We start from the raw sequence: 17,767 nt of genomic DNA on the forward strand, positions 1-17,767 counted from the left end.
AGGAAAGTCAGAAACTGGATTTGAGGCTAGTGAGGGCTGTGGGCTTGTTCTGAAGGCAGGACTGCCATTTTTTGTTTGGTTTCTATTTGGGAAGCAGCATCTACTTCTTCTTGAACCATGAAGCTATATTGCTGAAGTTGATTTGTGTGTCCTTCCTTCCTTCCTTCCTTCCTTCCTTCCTTCCTTCCTTCCTTCCTTCCTTCCTCCCTTTCTTTTTCTATTTTGTTTTACTTGAAACAGGGTTTCTGTGTGTAGCCTTGACTGTCCTGGACTCTCTTTGTAGACCAGGCTGGCCTTAAACTCACAGAGATCCACCTGACTCTGCCTCCCTGAGCATGTCTTGTTTTTCTTAATTTTATATATGTGTACATATAACACACACACACATAATCCTCTACCCTTCTCTGTTTCCCACTTACCTTTTCAAATCCATAGGCTCTTTTCTTTTAATTATCCTCGTTAATATATATGTCTAAATACATAAATACAGCCCATTAAGTCCATTTAGTGTTACATATATACACACATATGCACACATGTGTATACTATTTTAGGGATGGTCACTTGGTATTGGATAACCAATTAGGCAACTTATTCATTGGGAAGACTGATTGTCCCTCTCACAACTGTCATTAATTGCCTATAGTTTTTCATCTACGTGTGGACCTGGTCTAGTGAGATTTTTTTTTTTTGCATTATCAGTATTTCTTATCATTTTGAAATGTGAAACGCCAGTTATTTCTAATTTCTTTATGTGTAATTGCATAGCGCTCAGAAGCATCCTAAGCTATCATGGTAACCTGTGCTCCATTCTGAGGCAGCGCATGTTCTTGAGTTCTTTCCAGAATGTTGTTGTTGTATTCAAGTGTATGTGTAAATGTTGAATCAGTACTGGACTGAGCCATTCTTATGTATCCAAGCCATCTGTCTTTTCAAGGGCATGATGCTGTGGTGTTGTGGACCCATTCCTTTGATAAAGCAGCACATTATGAGTTTTTTTTAATAATAAAGGGAATGACCTTCTGGCTAGAAAACTTTTTTCTGTTTTAATGTTTACATAGATACAGCTGAAAAAGAGTCTCCATCATTAATAAATTTGATGATGCCATATTATATAATCTTTATATCTCTCAATATGAGTGAATGAGCAGTTCTTTCTATTCATCAACACTGCCTGAAACTTTTTGCTGGCCTGACCTAGAAATGGAGTATAATATCAAATGTGTGGATTATGACCAGTGTTCACAGTCAATGAAAGGAAATAATATTGAACATATCAAATTACAATGTACATAAAATTTCTTTTTGGGGGGAAATACTCCAGATCATGTGTGTACATGCTTAGTCAGCATGTAAAATAAATTTCTTTCTTGAAGTTAAAACAAGTGATTACCTCAGCTCTACTGCATGTCCTGCTTGAAATTTTCAATGTCACTACCACTTCTGCTATGCTTCTCCTTAAAGGTATGCAAAGTCCAGTCAGATCAAGACTGTGTCAAGCAGCAAGATATTTTTTAAAGGAAGTAGATTTCGGTACAGGTGGGTAACAGTGGGTCCATTGCAGTGATGGGTTGGGGTGATGGCATCCATTTACATTTAAGTGTTTTGTTGCAGATATTGTGCTTATGACCCTCTGTTAGTCTATTTCCCATTCCATTGAATTATTCTCCTGACGGGGCATCCTAAACCTCGACATAAATTTTACTCATGGAAGAAGGGAAGGGGTGGACTTTTAGAGCCAACTTGGGAATATGAGACCCTTCCCCATTTCTTTGGTGTGTCTACTCACATACATTGTATTTCTGTATTTTGTAGTGGTAAAGTTGCTAAAGAGGTGGTAGAGGCAAGCTCCAAAATCCAGAGGGATCCTCCTGAGGTGCACAGGTGAGAAGGGAGCTCCCTTTTGGCTTGCAGGAGGGTGCTTCAATGATGAACAAAGTCACTTAAAAGCTAGACTATCACACATGAGGCTCGGGGTTCATTCTTCAACAGCACAAAAATAATTTTATCCTAACTTTTCTGATCCCTCTCTTACATCTCTATGTATAGTGGCATGCAGAATGAAGTCAAGGCATCCACTTCCCTAGAAATCTCCCTCAGATATATTAGGGCTGTGGTCTAAAGGCAGCTTGGCTCTCTCCTAAGTCCCTAGGTAGGCAGATAGGTATTGGGTCTAGGATTCTACATGAGTAAACAAAACATATGCCATTGGATAGCTCCTGCTTGCTCGGTCTGCTCCATTACCTTGTCACACTTCCCTCATAGACTAGTTCTAACCATATCTTACTCATCATGCACAGTCAGGCTTACTACTCTGAATGAGTCCTTCTGTGTGACTGAACAACAAATATCCATCCCTGTAATAGCTTAGAAATTTAGGTTACCATGAACACATCTGCAAATGTGTTCTAGGTTATTCTGTCCCTGAGAAATGAACTGATCTGAAGCATATAGTTATAGTAGAGCAGTAACAGTTTATTAGGAAATTATATAGAATTATCAGATAAGAAGTGGAATGGAGAAAGAAAAGGGATAGCAGTTCAAAATGCAACATTATTCGAATGACTGAGGGGTTTGGATCAAATGGACGGTCTTTGGGCTTATTTGCATACCACAAGCTTTCTCACACCTGCTGTACTCCATTCAGATCTACACCCAGTTCATGTCTCAGTAGTCTCTTAATATACATCTTTTTCAAAGTAACAGTCTCTAGTTAGTTCTTAGAAATTAAGTGTTTTCTTTGCCAAACTGAATTTATATGACTACAATTTACAAAAACAAACATATATCCTAAACTTCAAACATACTGAATGCCATAGAATGAATATTCTTATCATGACACCACACCCTTTAAAATTAAATCATCATAACCTAATTATTTTTAAATTTTGTTTTTAAGTTATCATGTGATATAATGAACTTCATTATGGCATTTACATACATATATGTCATTCTCCTTTGTTCTTTTTCACCTTTATTTCCCACTACCCTTGCAACTTAGACCCTAAAACCTCCTTTCCTAGCCCCCATCCTCCCTCATAAGGCCTCCACTTCTGATAAGCTAAACTATTTAGTGAATTTCTTACAGGATAGTTTGCACTTGAACTTCCTTGTTCAACTTTGGAACCCAAAAGTGTTTCCTTTATGTCCATATTTGCTTAGTTTCCTCCATTTTCAAGAATCTTGCATGAGCTCAGTGGTGTTCTTCCTTATTCCTGGGGTTATAGGCAGGATATAGCTGTGACCTTACAAAAAATAGACTAAGCCAGACATTGAAGGGCATCTAGACATACCTGTCTCCCGAAAAGCTGAACATAGCTAAAGTCTTCAGGAGATCTGATGCAGCTTCTAAGTCATTCCTGCTTTTGGGTAGTTCTAAGGGTAGATCTCATATGCAGTGCTGTTAAAGCTGTCTCTCCACTATTAAACTGTAAAAGAAACCTGCAGGGTTAGAGTGTAGGAACTCTGGATTGAGACTGCCGTGATGCAATATCTAAATATGCGGCAAGCTGCTCAAAGATCAGAAAGCAATTTAAAATGCCCTCCCCTCTCCTAAGCTGAGACAATTTGGCATAGCAGAAAGGAAGACAGGAATAATCAAATATATCATTTTCACTTTTCCAGAAAACTTTGGATAGAAAATAGTCTTAATGATATCTTTATTCCTTCTATTTAATTGATATGAGAGTAAATCATTTTCTTAGACATCAGATGTGTCCAAGACACTATGCTGAAGGCCCTTGACCTCTCCAGAGGCACCACTGTGGTCAGAGAAGCAGAAATATGTGAACCTTTATGTATTTCTACCTTCTTAGAAGTCATTTGCATGGAAGAACGTGTTTCTCTTCAACCATTATTTTATTTTTAAACTATATTGGCTTCTCTGATGTGGCTATCAAAAGTTAAAATGTAGTAATGAGATTACAATATGTTGAGACTCTTCAGAAAAAAAAATGTTAGTCTATAATGGCATTAATACGGTATTAACTTATCATCTTTCCTCACACCTTCCATTCATCACCTCAAAAATATGACAGGCTCATAGACTCTAGCTTTGGAAAAATGTGTATGTATAAAGAGACAGAAACCAACAGACTGAGAATATTTTAGGATTATTCTTTCCTTCAGATAGAGAAGCTCATTCTGACGTTAGTTCACTGGCCTTTTTTGATGGCATGGGAAGATCCTGGGGAAAGCTCTCCTGGGCTGGCTGCTGGGGAAGAATCCCTGAGCCTAGCCAAGAGGCCACATCAGATGAAGGGCTGCAGCTCGGAACATAGCATCCACCACCAGGGGACACACAGAACACCCAGAACCAGCAAGATACAAGAATGTTCTGATACAAAAATGAATAGATTTTAATCTTTGCTACATTGCCTGCCAGCTCTGTGGCCTTGGGTAAGTCACTGGATTTCCTAGTTTATTGGTTTACCCATCTATGAAATGAGATTCCTGTATTGCCTTGACCTACTTCTAGATTTTATTGGGGACTTAAAAAAAATTCTTTTTAAAATGTAAAGTGACATACACATGTAAGGCAATGATATCATTACTACCATTCATTTACACGGAAGCTAGATCTGGGCATTAAGCTCAATAAAGTACTTGTTCAGTATTGCAATGACTGTGGTTCAAACCACAACACCGTAAAATTGGGGAGGGAGAATGAAGAGGATACTTCCATATCGAAATCCCTTCAGACAATAGGCCAGCACTACTTCCTTTGATCATAGAATGGTGAATGACTGTCATAAACTTCAGTGTACTTGTTTCGTTTTGTCACTATTTTCAAGTCCTGCATTTGCCTGTCATCAGTTTACAATCAGCTTATGTAATTCCACCTTTCTCATCTTTGAATGTATGCTTTTCTCATGCTAACAAAAAACATCAGTACTGGGTAAGATGATCAATCCTCATTTAGAAAGACAGATGGGATGTGCATTGAAGGTATGACAGGAGTCTACTGAGCGCATCTGAAAGACTAACTAGCAGTGTTTTCAAAGCAAAGACTCATGACCAAAGCTTTGGCACAGTACAGGGAATCATAAGAAAGAAGGGGAGTTAGTCTGATGGGGAAAGGATAGGAGCTCCACAAGGACCAAATATATCTGGGCACAGGGTCTTTTCTGAGACTGACATTCAACCAAGGACCATGTAGGGATATAACCTAGAACCTCCACTCAGATGTAGCCTGTGGTAGCTCAGTAACCAATTGGTTTCCCAAAGTGAGGGGAACAGGGACTATTTCTAACAGGAACTCAATGACTGGCTCTTTGGTCTCCCCACCCCCGAAGGGAGGAGCAGTCCTGTTAGGCCACAGAGGAGAGCTTTGCAGCCAGTCCTGAAGATACCTGATAAAACAGGATCAGATGAATGGGGAGGAGGTCCCCCCATCAGTGGACTTGGAAAGGGGCACGGTGGAGATGAGGGAGGGAGGGAGGGACTGGGAGGGAATGAGGGATCGGGACACGGCTGGGATACAGAGTTAATAAAATGTAACTGATAATAAAAAAAAATTAAAAAAAATTAAAAAAAAAACATCAGTACTTGAAGTCTACACAAGTTATATATTCTAATGTTAAAATCTATTTTAATTTGCCACAACAAAACCTTTCTCCTCTAATAGATTTCTTAATGACAGCTTTATTTGGATAAAATTGAACAGTAATGTGCCACATGTTTTATCTTGGCATAAGAATCAGTTACTTCACAACAAGGTTTGGCATTTCCACAAGGCTTCTATACCAGAACTTTGATTCTGATAGAGTAGTTACGAGGTGAGAAAATTAAGGGTAAGGCACCTGAAAAGTGTTTGACTCATGGAGGCACTACCTGCATGGATGTATTCCATCTCTTGATGGTGTTGAGTTCTTCCCAATTGAGTTCAACCCAACTGTTGATTTTCTTGACAGTGGTGCTGCCTCACATTTGCCTTTTTGAACATTCCAGTTTGTTTTTCTACATTGTCTGCCATTATGTAAGCCATCATGTGGCCTTCATCAAGAGCTAAGACAATGACGACACAATGCTTTCAGGATTTTTCCAGTGTCTAGACCCACAATCTAAATAAATTAATTTTATTTGTCCATTACAAAAATTCCATATTTGTAATAGCATCACAGAATTGACTAAAATGTCTCAGTCTATGAGGAAGGGCAGAGTAGAAAGCAATTTGAACCTTGGCAAATTCTCAGAAAAGTGCTTGTCACAGTGGGACATTCTTATATAGCCCCAACTTTGAAATATTAGTTGTAAAACAAATGTCTTTGGAATGCTATACACTCACTGATGTAAAAAGTGTGACATAAAACAAAAGTATTAGACAAGGTTTAGAATCCTGGGTTTGCCCATGTAATTCTTTTTGTTTTTATTAAGTTTTTTTGTTTTTATTAAGTTTTGTTTTTTTTTTTTTTAGTATTTCATATTTGAGTACATTAAATCATTTTAATCCCTCCCTTTCTGTACTCCAATTCCTTTCATGGGTACTGTTCTCTGTCATTTGAACATATATATACATGTTTGTTTACACATAAATCTACATGTATATACTATATAAGCATGTAGATATATACAAACACATATATAAACACATATGTATATATACTCAGGTTATATTTTTCTGAATTTATTTAATGTTACTTGTATGCAAATGTGTTTAAGGCTGATTACTTTGATAACCTATCATTGTAGGGAGAATCATTCCTGGAGAAAACTGATTTTTCCCTCTCTCAGCAGCCATTGATTTCCAGCATCTATTCATCTAGGGGTGAAGTCTTGTGAAATTTTCCCTATTCACATTAGCATATCAATTGATATTGTGCTTATGCAGATCTTGTCCAGACAACCATACTGATGAGACTTCATGGATATAGCGTCCTCCTTATGACTAGAACACACATTCTTGCAGCAGGCATCTTGGTCTTTTGATTATTACAATCTTTCCCACTTACTCTTCTGCAATTGTCCCTGAGCCTTCAGCATAGAGATTGTGTTGTGGCTATACTAACTGGAGTTGGGCATACTGTGGACACTTATTATCTGTATTTTGATCAGTAGTGGATCTCTGCGGCAGATGCCACCTGCCTTAGAAAGAACCTTCTTTGATGAGGGGAGAGAACTACACTTATCTGTAGATATTAGTTAGAAAACTGATAGAAATTAAACCATTTAAGAATGGTATAAAATGCCATTTAGGAAAATGGCAATAGTAGGCTCTCCTCTAGGATCCGTGATATCGCTAGCTTTGGGTAGTTAACTAGGTTTACAGTACCAGATATGCTTCCTCCCATTAATCAGTCCTTACATACAATTAGACAGTTGTTGTATACCCCCAAGATAAAATTGCCATTCTTGCCCAATTAGGACTATCTTACTAACTTATTCTCCTGGTTTACAGGCTTTAGAGCTGTGTATGGTCATTGATTTTTCTCCCTGTGGCATTTTCTTTTACCTTCTGATGCTTTGACAGCTAGTCCTCAGGGAGGAGGCTTCTGGGTCTATTCCAAATCTTGCATTTGAAGTATATTGGGTCTTCTACAATGGGATATTACCCTCAAGTTTTAGGAGACAACCAAGCACAATGCGTTAACATACAATTTTTAAGAGTATCTTGGGCCCCTTCTTCCTCTGATCAACAACTAGAGCAAAGATTATCTATGCCTGGTACTAGGGTTTTGTCAGATGGTCTAGGACCATGTTTAGGGGAGAGAACATTACTCTTTTTAATCAAGTTACATGACATCATTAAATTCTGATTTCTTTCATCAGTAAAAATATAACCTTTATTATACCTGACTTATACGCATACAGAGAAAAGCAAAAGTTAAGTAGTATAGGTAAGGCAATACATAAAATGAAATGACCATTCAGATTTTGTTCTGTTATGTATTTGTCTTTAGCCATAGTTCCAATGAACATTTCTGTCAAATGAACCCATGTTAGTCATCCTATTTGCAACTTTCCTAATAGGTAAATAGGGATAATTTATAGTCTAAAGGAAATAGAAGATAGAGTTTCTATAGCAAAATACTATAGACTGGGTAGTTTTTACACAACACCATTTTATTTCTCACAGTTCTAGGGGATGGGAAACATAAAAGACAGAAACACTGAAAGATTTGATTTCTGATGAGGGTTTCCCTATAAGCAGAAATGGTCTTGCTTGTCCAACATTGAAGGAATAGAAAAACAAACTGCCCTGGCAGTCTATTTATTTTTTATGTATTTAGAGAGTATGGGAGGTGAATGAACATGCACTCTCATTTCCGAAGGTATTGAGATGTCAGAGGACAACTTAAAGGAGTTGTTCTTTTCTTTATCTATGGAGCCATAGGATTAAAATAAATCAGGCCATCAAGTATGGTGGTAAGTGTCCTTACCTACTAAGCCAACCCACTGTCCCTCAGATTACACTTATAAGAACTCTAGACTATTCTTAAGGGCTCTCATGATGGAGTCATATCCCAGATGCCCTGCCCCTCAGTAACATCACAATAGAAATTATATATTTTCTCCTTTTTTAGAAATCTTTTTCAATAAATGGAAAAATAATTTTAGACCACAGAAATTCTAATAAAGTTTGAAGAGATGTACTTATCTCATTAACTTTCTATTGTGTTTTTTCTCTCAAGTTATCAAGTTGTCCTAGGGCTTGGAGCCCTAGAATTTTTGTGGGAAATTCCTATGGCTTTATCTGAGTCTTGTCTTTACTGGGAAAATTGTGACCTTCTCTGATATGTTATTTAAATCTGAGGTTTGTAATGTGCTATAAGGGTCATCTACCAAAGCCTAGCTACCTACCTAACCCTCAGTCATAAACCTCTCCTACAATGAAGCAGTATGAACCTGTGTATAGGGGACAAGTTGTCTTCCTTTTGTCAAATACCAAGATAGACTTATACTTAGGAAGCCAATCCTGGTAATCTCAGCCTTTCCCAGAACCGAGCAGTTGTTGGACAATTCACTTAGAATGGAATATCAAAATGTTCATCATCTCCAAATGAAGAATGTTGGGAGGAAAATTGATGATACAAATTGTATTTTGTAATACGTTTCTCAGATTTTTTTAACATGAAAAATCTTACTTCTGGACAGTGTTTTCCTTAATGAGAGAGCTAATAGTCATCAAAACAAACATCATTTAGTACATATCATCAGTTCCAACATCAGCTTCTAGAATAATAAGGGAAGAAAAGACACTGTGGTTAGGCATGTCCCAATAAATTTCCAATGCAGCCAGTGTCACCTGTGAGTTTCCAGTTCAAGATGCTAATAGATATCCTATTCTTTGTCTTTCCATAGAAGTCCTAACAGATGTCTAGCCTGAGAAAATTCTTGGCAATCTGAAATTCAAGGCTATGTCAAGCCAAGGAAGTATTGAGTTTATTTTAGATTAGGACCTGAAACCCCTGTAAGATACTATATAGTAAGACAATGTGAGGCAATTAAGAATGGCTATAGTCTTATATCAATGGAGATGATTAGTACAATAATAATTGAAGACTGACAAAAGTAATGAATGTGATAAATTGTGAAAGAAGAAAAAGTAGTATGTGACCAAAGAGGGAATAAAAGGGTGAAATTATGTTGTGAGGAACAAACTAGAAAGGTTTCAAGACAGAAACATTTGACACCACTTTAAAAGACTGGTTGGTGTAGTTTTGACAGGAAACTAAAAAAAAACTATAGAAAGTTAAACACTTAATGTGCCTCTACTTCCCCCTATGCTGGGATCCACAGCTGGACTCCTGGCAACAGACAAGGCAATGGACTTCTAGCTACTGAGCAGTAGTTTTAATAAGACACTTACAGTTTCCTTGCCATCTGCTACTTATCACAGCTCCTGTTGTGTACATGCTTTTCCAAAGGAGAACCAGAACTGGATTTGCATGGCTGGCTGATGAAGAAGGCATGAATGGAAATCTGAAACACTGTACATTTGACAACATAGCTCACAGTTGCAGATTGTCTGTGTCCTCTGTCCAAGCAGGATTTGTGGTGGTGGTTCAGTAGCTCTGAGCTACTGTCTAATTCAGTGTTATCAGACTTTCCAGTGTGCTGCCTGTGTCTATTTAAAATTTGTGTGTTATCACCCAGCATATCTTGTCTGATGACATTTGGGGAACTTTAATTTATTCCACAGAATTGGGTAGAATTTATAGACTTTTCTCAGGAATTTAATGACAAGGAAAGCTATGTGTTTTAAATGTTAGGACTTTTTTACTATTGGCTTTTATGTATCCAGAGGTAGTTCTGATTTTAGATAGCCCCTGAGAGGGAGGGAACCACCATTTGTAGTGGACATGACATTTATTTGGCTTGTATCTGTTTTTAGAGTCAATATTACTCAGAGTCGCAGCTTTCACTCCTTGAACAAACAGCTCATCATCAACATGGAACCATTGCAGCCCCTGCTTCCTTCCCCCATTGAACAGGAAGAGGAAGTTCCTCTGGATGAAGGTAAGTCTACCACTTCATTCCAAAAGTCATCTTTTTGAAGAAAGCAAAAATTTTTTGAATACAAAATATTTTTAAGATTACTTTTGAAAGAAGTAATGGTACAGCACATGTGCTATTAAGCAAGGCAAGTACTTTTTTTTTAAGTGATAAAGGGTTTATTTTGGCCTGTAGCTCTAAGGTACAGTTCAGCATGTTGGAATGCTCAGGCAGCAAAAGTTCTTTTTTTAATTTTAATTTGTATTTATTCATTTTACATTCCAGTCATAGTCCCCACCCTCCTCTTCTCCTAGTCCCACTCTCCCTCCCTGTTTCCCCTATCAGCCCTCCCCTACTCCTCAGAAAAGGGGAGCCCTCCCTACCAACCCACTTACCCAAGCATATCAAGTCACATCAGGACTGAGTATATTGTCTTACCTTGTGGCCTGGCAATGTTACCCTGCCAGGAGAAAGTGATCAGAAAGCAGACAAAAAAGTCCATGTCAGTGTGAGCCCCTATTCCCATTAGTAAGAAACCCACATGAGAAAGTTGCCCATCGGCTACATCTGTCTATGGGACCTAGGGCCAGTCCATGCATGGTCCTTGGTTGGTGCTTCAGTCTTTACTAGCCCCCCTGGGCCCTGGTTAGTTGGCTCTTTTGGTCTTCTTATGGAGCTCCTGTCCCCCCTAGGTCCTTCTATCCTTGCCCCCAATTTTCTACAAGACTCCCTACACTCTACTCAGTGTTTGATTGTGGGTTTCTAGATCTGTTTCCATCAGGTGCTGGTTGGAGCCACTCAGAGGGCAACTATGCTTGGTTCCCATCTGCAAGCATAGCAATGTATTGTTAATCATATCACGGTTGGCTGTCTCACGTGGGTGAGTCTCAGGTTGGGCCAGTCATACTACAATTCACAGACCCAAAGAAGATGAGTAACAAGGAAGACCAAAGGAAGGATGCTTAAATTCCCACTCAGAAGTGGAAACAAAATAGAGAGTGGAAATAGCTGAAGAGAGGGGACAGGGTAAAAGAGTGAACAGGAAGAGAAATGAGGGTCAATTTTAGACCTGAGGAGAGCAAGGGCAAGAAGACCCAAGGCTTGCAGAGAGAAGAGAAACCTTGAGCGGGGATTTCTCTGTGACAAGCTGGAGACCTGTGACAGAGCAGACTCCTGAATGGATATGAGGGTGACTCTAGAGACTCCAAGAAAGAAGAGTCATAGAGACTGAAAAGGTCACCCCCTAAGCAGACATAACTCCTAGTGGAAGGAAGGGAACACTAATCCACCCACAAAAACTTCGACCCAAAATTTACCCTGCCTACAAAATGGACAGGGACAAAAATAAAGCAGAGATTGAGAGAATGTCCAACTAAGTCACATACTTTAAATGACTAATAGAAACTGTTATAATTCATTAAAATGGAAACCCAATCCTTCAGTCATAATAGCTAGATTTGTAGTACTCAGTAATCACTTGTGGCTGGTGGCTACTGTATCTGTCTGAAACTAAGAACATTTTCATCATTGTAGAATGTCCTGATAGAAGGAATTTTTTTTATCCTAACTAAAAATAAACTAATCGGTCTGGAGAGATGGCTCAGAGGTTAAAACAATTGCTGTTCTTCCAAAGGTCCTGAGTTCAATCACCAGCAAGCACATGGTGGCTCATAACAAACTATAGAAGATCTGGTGTTCAGACAGAATGTTGTGTTAATAAAAAATAAATATTAAAAAATTAATTAATTAATCATTATTAAAGAATTCCCCACAAGTACATCTATGCTGATCCTCCTTTTTTTTTTTTTTTTTTTTTTTTTTTTGTCTCTTAATTCCCAAACCTGTTGTATCTACGTGCATTTTGATAGCTTTTTATCAGTTTGGTCTAGTTTGCTTCAGTTTTGAGACAGGCTCTCATGTATTCCAGGTTCCCTTCATATGCTGCATGTAGCCAGAAATGGCCTTAAACATCTCTTCTTCCTGCCTCTAGCTCCTGAACACTGGAATGACAGGCATGCATCATAGTTCCATTTTATGCAATGTTGGGGATCTAACCAAGGACATTATATATGATAAGCAAACACTCTATCAACTGAGCTACATTCCCAACCTGCCTGGTAGTTTTAATGAAGGCTAAGTATTTAGTTTCTACTTCAATTTGAAAATTTTTGTACTATTGAGAATAAATGTTTTTGTGTCACCACTGAGGCTAATTTTGCTGATGTCCTTTCTCCTCCTCTTCATCCTCATCCTCCTTTCTTTTTTACTTCTGACTTATTTTTCTTTCATCTTCTTCATATATTCTCACTTTGTAAAGACTTACTTCAAGGAAGAATCTCACCACACTGCTTACTTAGTTAACCTAGAACACAATGCTGGGCAATAGTTACTCCCTCCTAAGCCTCCCAAGCCCTCATAGTCTCCTAACATTTAGATTTTACCCATTATACTTGCTTTTAGGTCCAGTCCATCTCCACATAGTTCCAAGATCTCCTCCCAGCTTGGCTCTCCTCGCTCTCCCTCGCCCTGTCTCCTTCCACTCATTTTCCGCCCTCTGGCTCCTCCCCTCTTTCCTGTCCTCTGGCTCCTCCCATTGCTCAACATTATGGCTATTTGCTTTATTTTGACCTGTTTACACAAAGTTGATGCTAAGAATAAATATCACAATGCAATATCCGGATTGAAATCAGAGAGTGGGGAGGAGAAATCAGCATTTGAATGAACAAGGGTAAAGTGTATACATTTCAAAAGAACATTACACCAACATGATAGCATTTACATAATTTGGATTTTGAGTACACAAAAGCACTATTACATGAATTCCTCGGATTAATAGGTATTATTATGTCCCATACTGTGAGGCGTCTGGATATATTACATGGAAAATGACCATTGGAGTAGTTCATGCCATGACAGGAAATACAGTCAGTTAAAACAGATTGCCCATTGGATGCAGGAATTTATTATAATGTAATTTTAAATATTAATACAAAGATAAAGTTAATTTGTTAAACATCAGAGAACATCATAGAGCCTTTTACAGTATTTATTGTATCTTAACATTTTATGTATTTCCATATTTATTTTTTATGTATGTATAAAAATAATTAAAGAAAAACAGGCCATGAACTTTAGAGGGAATTAAAAAAGAAAAACATGAAAGGGACTAGAGGGACAGGAAAAGTTATGTAAATACGTTATTAATACATGAAAAGTAAAAGATACAAGAATAAATAGCTTAATATCAGGGCCACATACCCACACTAGCCATGATGTTCTCTTTTGCCTTTAACTTGAACCAATAAGACATTTAAAGCCAGACCATCTACAAACAACTTAAGATGGAGAAGGTAGCTTTGCCCTGGTTAATATACTGTTGTGACTGATTGCAATAATCCCCTTGATGAAGAAATACTCTTGTGGAAATCCACAATAAAAACAGGTAACAACCATTTTTCCTTTTTCCTTTACCGTAGTAACAAAGGCTATCATTTTCCTATTTTCTTCAGTGCTTTTTAAACTTTGCTCATGATTATAAATGATTTTGGCAGAACTTTTAAGAAGGTAGTCTAATGTGCATTCAAAGTACAAAAGGATCCTTTTCATATTTTGCCTGTTTGAGTTATAAGGCAATCTCAAGATCAAGAAGTGGGGTCTACGTTTCTATATTTCATCAGCTCTCAGTCTTTCTACAAGGGCTGAAGGTGACTTCTTGAGGTCCTCACAGTAACCTGAGCTGACTTGGAATAATTTAAAGGCTTGGAGTAAGTTCTCTGGAGTCTCTTAAAGAGACATTTAAAAAAAGTCTCTGTCTTCAGTCCCCAACAGAGAAATTAAGGTCCCAGTGACAGTCACCCTATGGGCCTGCTCGTGTCCCAGGTGAGAAGCTATTTTCTACTTTTATTTGCACCTCACCTGTTATAGGGTTTCTCTTTATATTCATTTCATGTATCTGGCCTGAATAAAGAAGCTTTTTCAGTGAGGATCAACATCTGATTTGGGAATAACATTATATTCTTCTAGACTATGCCAGAGGTTAAGAGAGTCCCTGGAAAACCTAAATATATTTCTCAGAGTCTTGAAAATTACATTTTCTCTGTCTCAGGTCTTGGAAGGAAAATAACATATATACCCTGGTTGGTCTCTATGTCTGGTCAATACCTGTCTGCTCTAGTGGCAGGAAGAAAGAATATTCTTGAGGGAACCCTGGGATCCTAAGGCTGATACATTTTTTCTGTTGTAAGAGTGACTGATTTCCTGTTTCTTCTTCTTCTGATGTCCATCCTCTTTTCCTTTCAGGATGGGGATTGAGCATTTTAGTCAGGGCCCTCCCTCTTGATTAATTTCTTTAGATGTACAGATTTTAGTAGGTTTATCCTATATTATATATGTCCATATGAGTGAGTATATACCATGTGTGGCTTTCTGCTTCTGGGACAGCTCACTCAGGATGACCCTTTCCAGTTCCCATCATTTACCTGCAAATTTCATAATTTCCTTATTTTTCATTGCTGAGTAATACAGGAAACAATTTAGGAACCTGCCACAGAGGGTCTCTGAAAGGCTCTGCCCTGCAGAGTATCAAAGCAGATGCTGAGACTTATGGCCAATTGCTGGGAAGAGTGTATGGAATCTTATGAAAGAGGGAAATAGTAAGATCTGGAGAAGACAGGAACTCCACAAGGAGAGCAACAGAACCAGAAAATTTGAACAACAGGGGTCTTTCCAGAGACTCATATTCCAACCAAGTACCATGCATGGAGATAACCTAAAACCCCTGCACAGATGTAGCCCATGGCAGTTCAGTGTCCAAGTGGGTTCCATAGTAATGGGAACAGGGACTGCTTCTGACATGAACTGATTGGCCTGTTCTTTGATCATCTCCCCCTGAGGGGGGAGCAGCCTTACCAGGCCAGAGAGATGACAGTGCAGCCACTCCTGATGAGATCTGATAGACTAAGATCAGAAGGAAGGAGAGGGGGATCTCCCCTATCAGTGGACTTGGGGAGGGACATACGTGAAGAAGGGGGAGGGCAGGTGGGATTAAGAGGGGAGGAGGGAGGGGTTTATTGGGGGATACAAAGTGAATAAAACGTAATTAATAACAAAAAGAAGAGTCACTGAACCTGCAAGAGGACATTAGCAGCTTAGACATTCCCCTGATATAGGGGCACTCTGGAGTACTGGGGTCAGCATACCACTCCTTGTGTATGTCTGGGGTGAGCAAAGAATACATTATGAATCTCAAACCATTTACTTTTTTGACCCTTATAAAACATATATAATTGTAAAATGATATTAGAAGTAATATTTCCATCTCATGGCCATTTTTAATTGTCTAATTTATATTCAGGCCATGGTCAAGTACAAAACAATAGTAGGCATTTCATTTGTAAGATATGTAGATAGAAGAGCTGCCAGTACAAAAGCATTTAGTCTGCAGGAATCTTTGTTAAAGATATACAGCTCTCTATATGTAAAACAAAAGAAGATATATTGTGCCGAGTTCTTATCTCCTTTGCCTTCTTTTCTGAAGCTTCATCTGGCAAGATTTCCTTATTATTCTCTTCTTGCCTTTTAAACAACCATGAGGAGAGGCCTGTTAGGCTAGCTACTCTCAGTGATAGGACCTTCTGTATAAAAGAAACCAATCAGACTCAGCAACATCACTCTAGCCAACATCTAACCATTCTCACCGACATTATTCTGATTCTGATACAGAACCTACCTTGAATGGCTGGAAAGTCAACCTCTAATGATTATGTAAGATGTAGGGACCCTTAAATCCTTCTAATAAATCTCCTTAGACATTTGATCTAGACCTCCTTTTCTTCAACATTTGAATTAGCTAATATATTTTATATTTCTCAGCCTAGATAAGAGGCATGCATGAGAACTGAGCATGTGCTCTTCCCCTGTGGCCGGACAAGGCAGTCCTGCCAGAGGGAAGTGATCAAAAAGCTAGCAGGAAAGTTCAGGGGTGGGAGGGCTCCCTTTTCTAAGGAATAGGGGAAGGGGAGAGAGGGTTGGTGGGACTGGTAGGCAAGGTGGGATGGGGCTACAACTGGGATGTAAAGTGAATAAAAAAAAAAAGCAAGCATGATAGTGCTAAGTGTGGATTTCTCATTTAAAGATAAAACTCTTCTTTAAATAATGTGAAGATGAGGAGTGCTTTCATATTCTGTCACTATGAAGAAATCCATATGAAGGCCACCATGCCTCCTTCTCACCTCTTCTGAATAGAGAGTACAATGTTTTCTTAGCATAACAAGGTGCCATCTTGTTCTATAAGGGATATGCTTTTTTTGTTCCATTTAGCTTTTGCCTCTCTACATTTTTCATTTCCTCTTGCTCTTCCCTCCTTAATAAATCCATAGTCATGGGGAGTAAAGGAAATGTATACAAATTGCCTGCTTGCTTACTTTTGCTCATCTTGGTGTCTTTCTACCCATAAAGTCCAAGATCTCCTGCCTGAGGAATAGTAGCACCCACACTGGGCTGGATCTTCCAAGCTCAGTTAACTTAATTAAGATAGTCCCCTGACAAACATACCCACAGGCTACCTCAATATAGACAATTCCATACTGAGACTCTCCTCTCCATTGAGATTCTAGGTTGTGTCATGCTGACGAGTAGAGCTATCAAAAGCATGTAATGAAAATAGAAATAAGTTTGCTGCAGATGCATCAGTATAGGTCTTTCAAATGGCTAACAGAATGTTATGTTTAACTCTTTAATTTAAAATCCATTTGGATAGAGATGAGAGCAGATTTTGTTGTTATTCTGGAGCTTAGATTTTACTCACCTGATGTTAACTGAATTAGAAAGTGCAACATGGCCTTGCTACTTAATAAATTTCATTAATTCACCCAAATTAATTCTTCTCTCTAAGATTTACTTGTAATATGAAGGAAATGTCAGCACAGTGATGGGCATGAAGGTGAAGGATGCAAAGAACTCACCACTTCGGTGAGAGTTGTACAGCCCACCCTACATGCCCCATGTAGCTGCTGAACACTACCAGCAGCATGGTTGGTCCCAGTTGAAACTTTCTTTACATGTGCAACACACATAAATCTCTAATTTTTGGTAGCAGTGAAGAATGTGAACTAATTATTTCATGTAGCTGTATGTTAAAGTGATGCATTTTTTGATACCTTGCTTTCAAGTAAAGTATTATTTAAATTAATTTTAATATAGTTTATTGTTTAAAGGCTTCAATAAAATTATGGGTTACATTTTTGCTGGCAGTCAGTGTTCTAAATCATAATAAAGGCTCAGTAAGTATTTTTAAATTAAATCAAGTTGAGTTGTTTCTCCATTGTGGAAAATA

At 38.3% G+C, this 17,767-nt stretch overlaps 1 protein-coding gene across 4 annotated transcripts in view; it reads left to right on the top strand.

The window, feature by feature from the left end:
• Positions 1 to 17,767, top strand: part of Frmd3 (FERM domain containing 3) — a 178,977-nt gene that overhangs the window by 137,850 nt on the left and 23,360 nt on the right. For all 4 annotated transcript variants that reach the window (XM_060365719.1, XM_060365722.1, XM_060365721.1 and 1 more), the window contains 3 exons: positions 1,465 to 1,539; positions 1,816 to 1,884; positions 10,334 to 10,458. In XM_060365719.1, the coding sequence (XP_060221702.1) occupies positions 1,465 to 1,539; positions 1,816 to 1,884; positions 10,334 to 10,458 (269 nt within the window). The remainder of the gene's footprint in view (positions 1 to 1,464; positions 1,540 to 1,815; positions 1,885 to 10,333; positions 10,459 to 17,767) is intronic.

Source organism: Meriones unguiculatus, chromosome 12 (assembly GCF_030254825.1).
Source record: "Meriones unguiculatus strain TT.TT164.6M chromosome 12, Bangor_MerUng_6.1, whole genome shotgun sequence".
Classification (NCBI taxonomy): Eukaryota; Metazoa; Chordata; class Mammalia; order Rodentia; family Muridae; genus Meriones; species Meriones unguiculatus.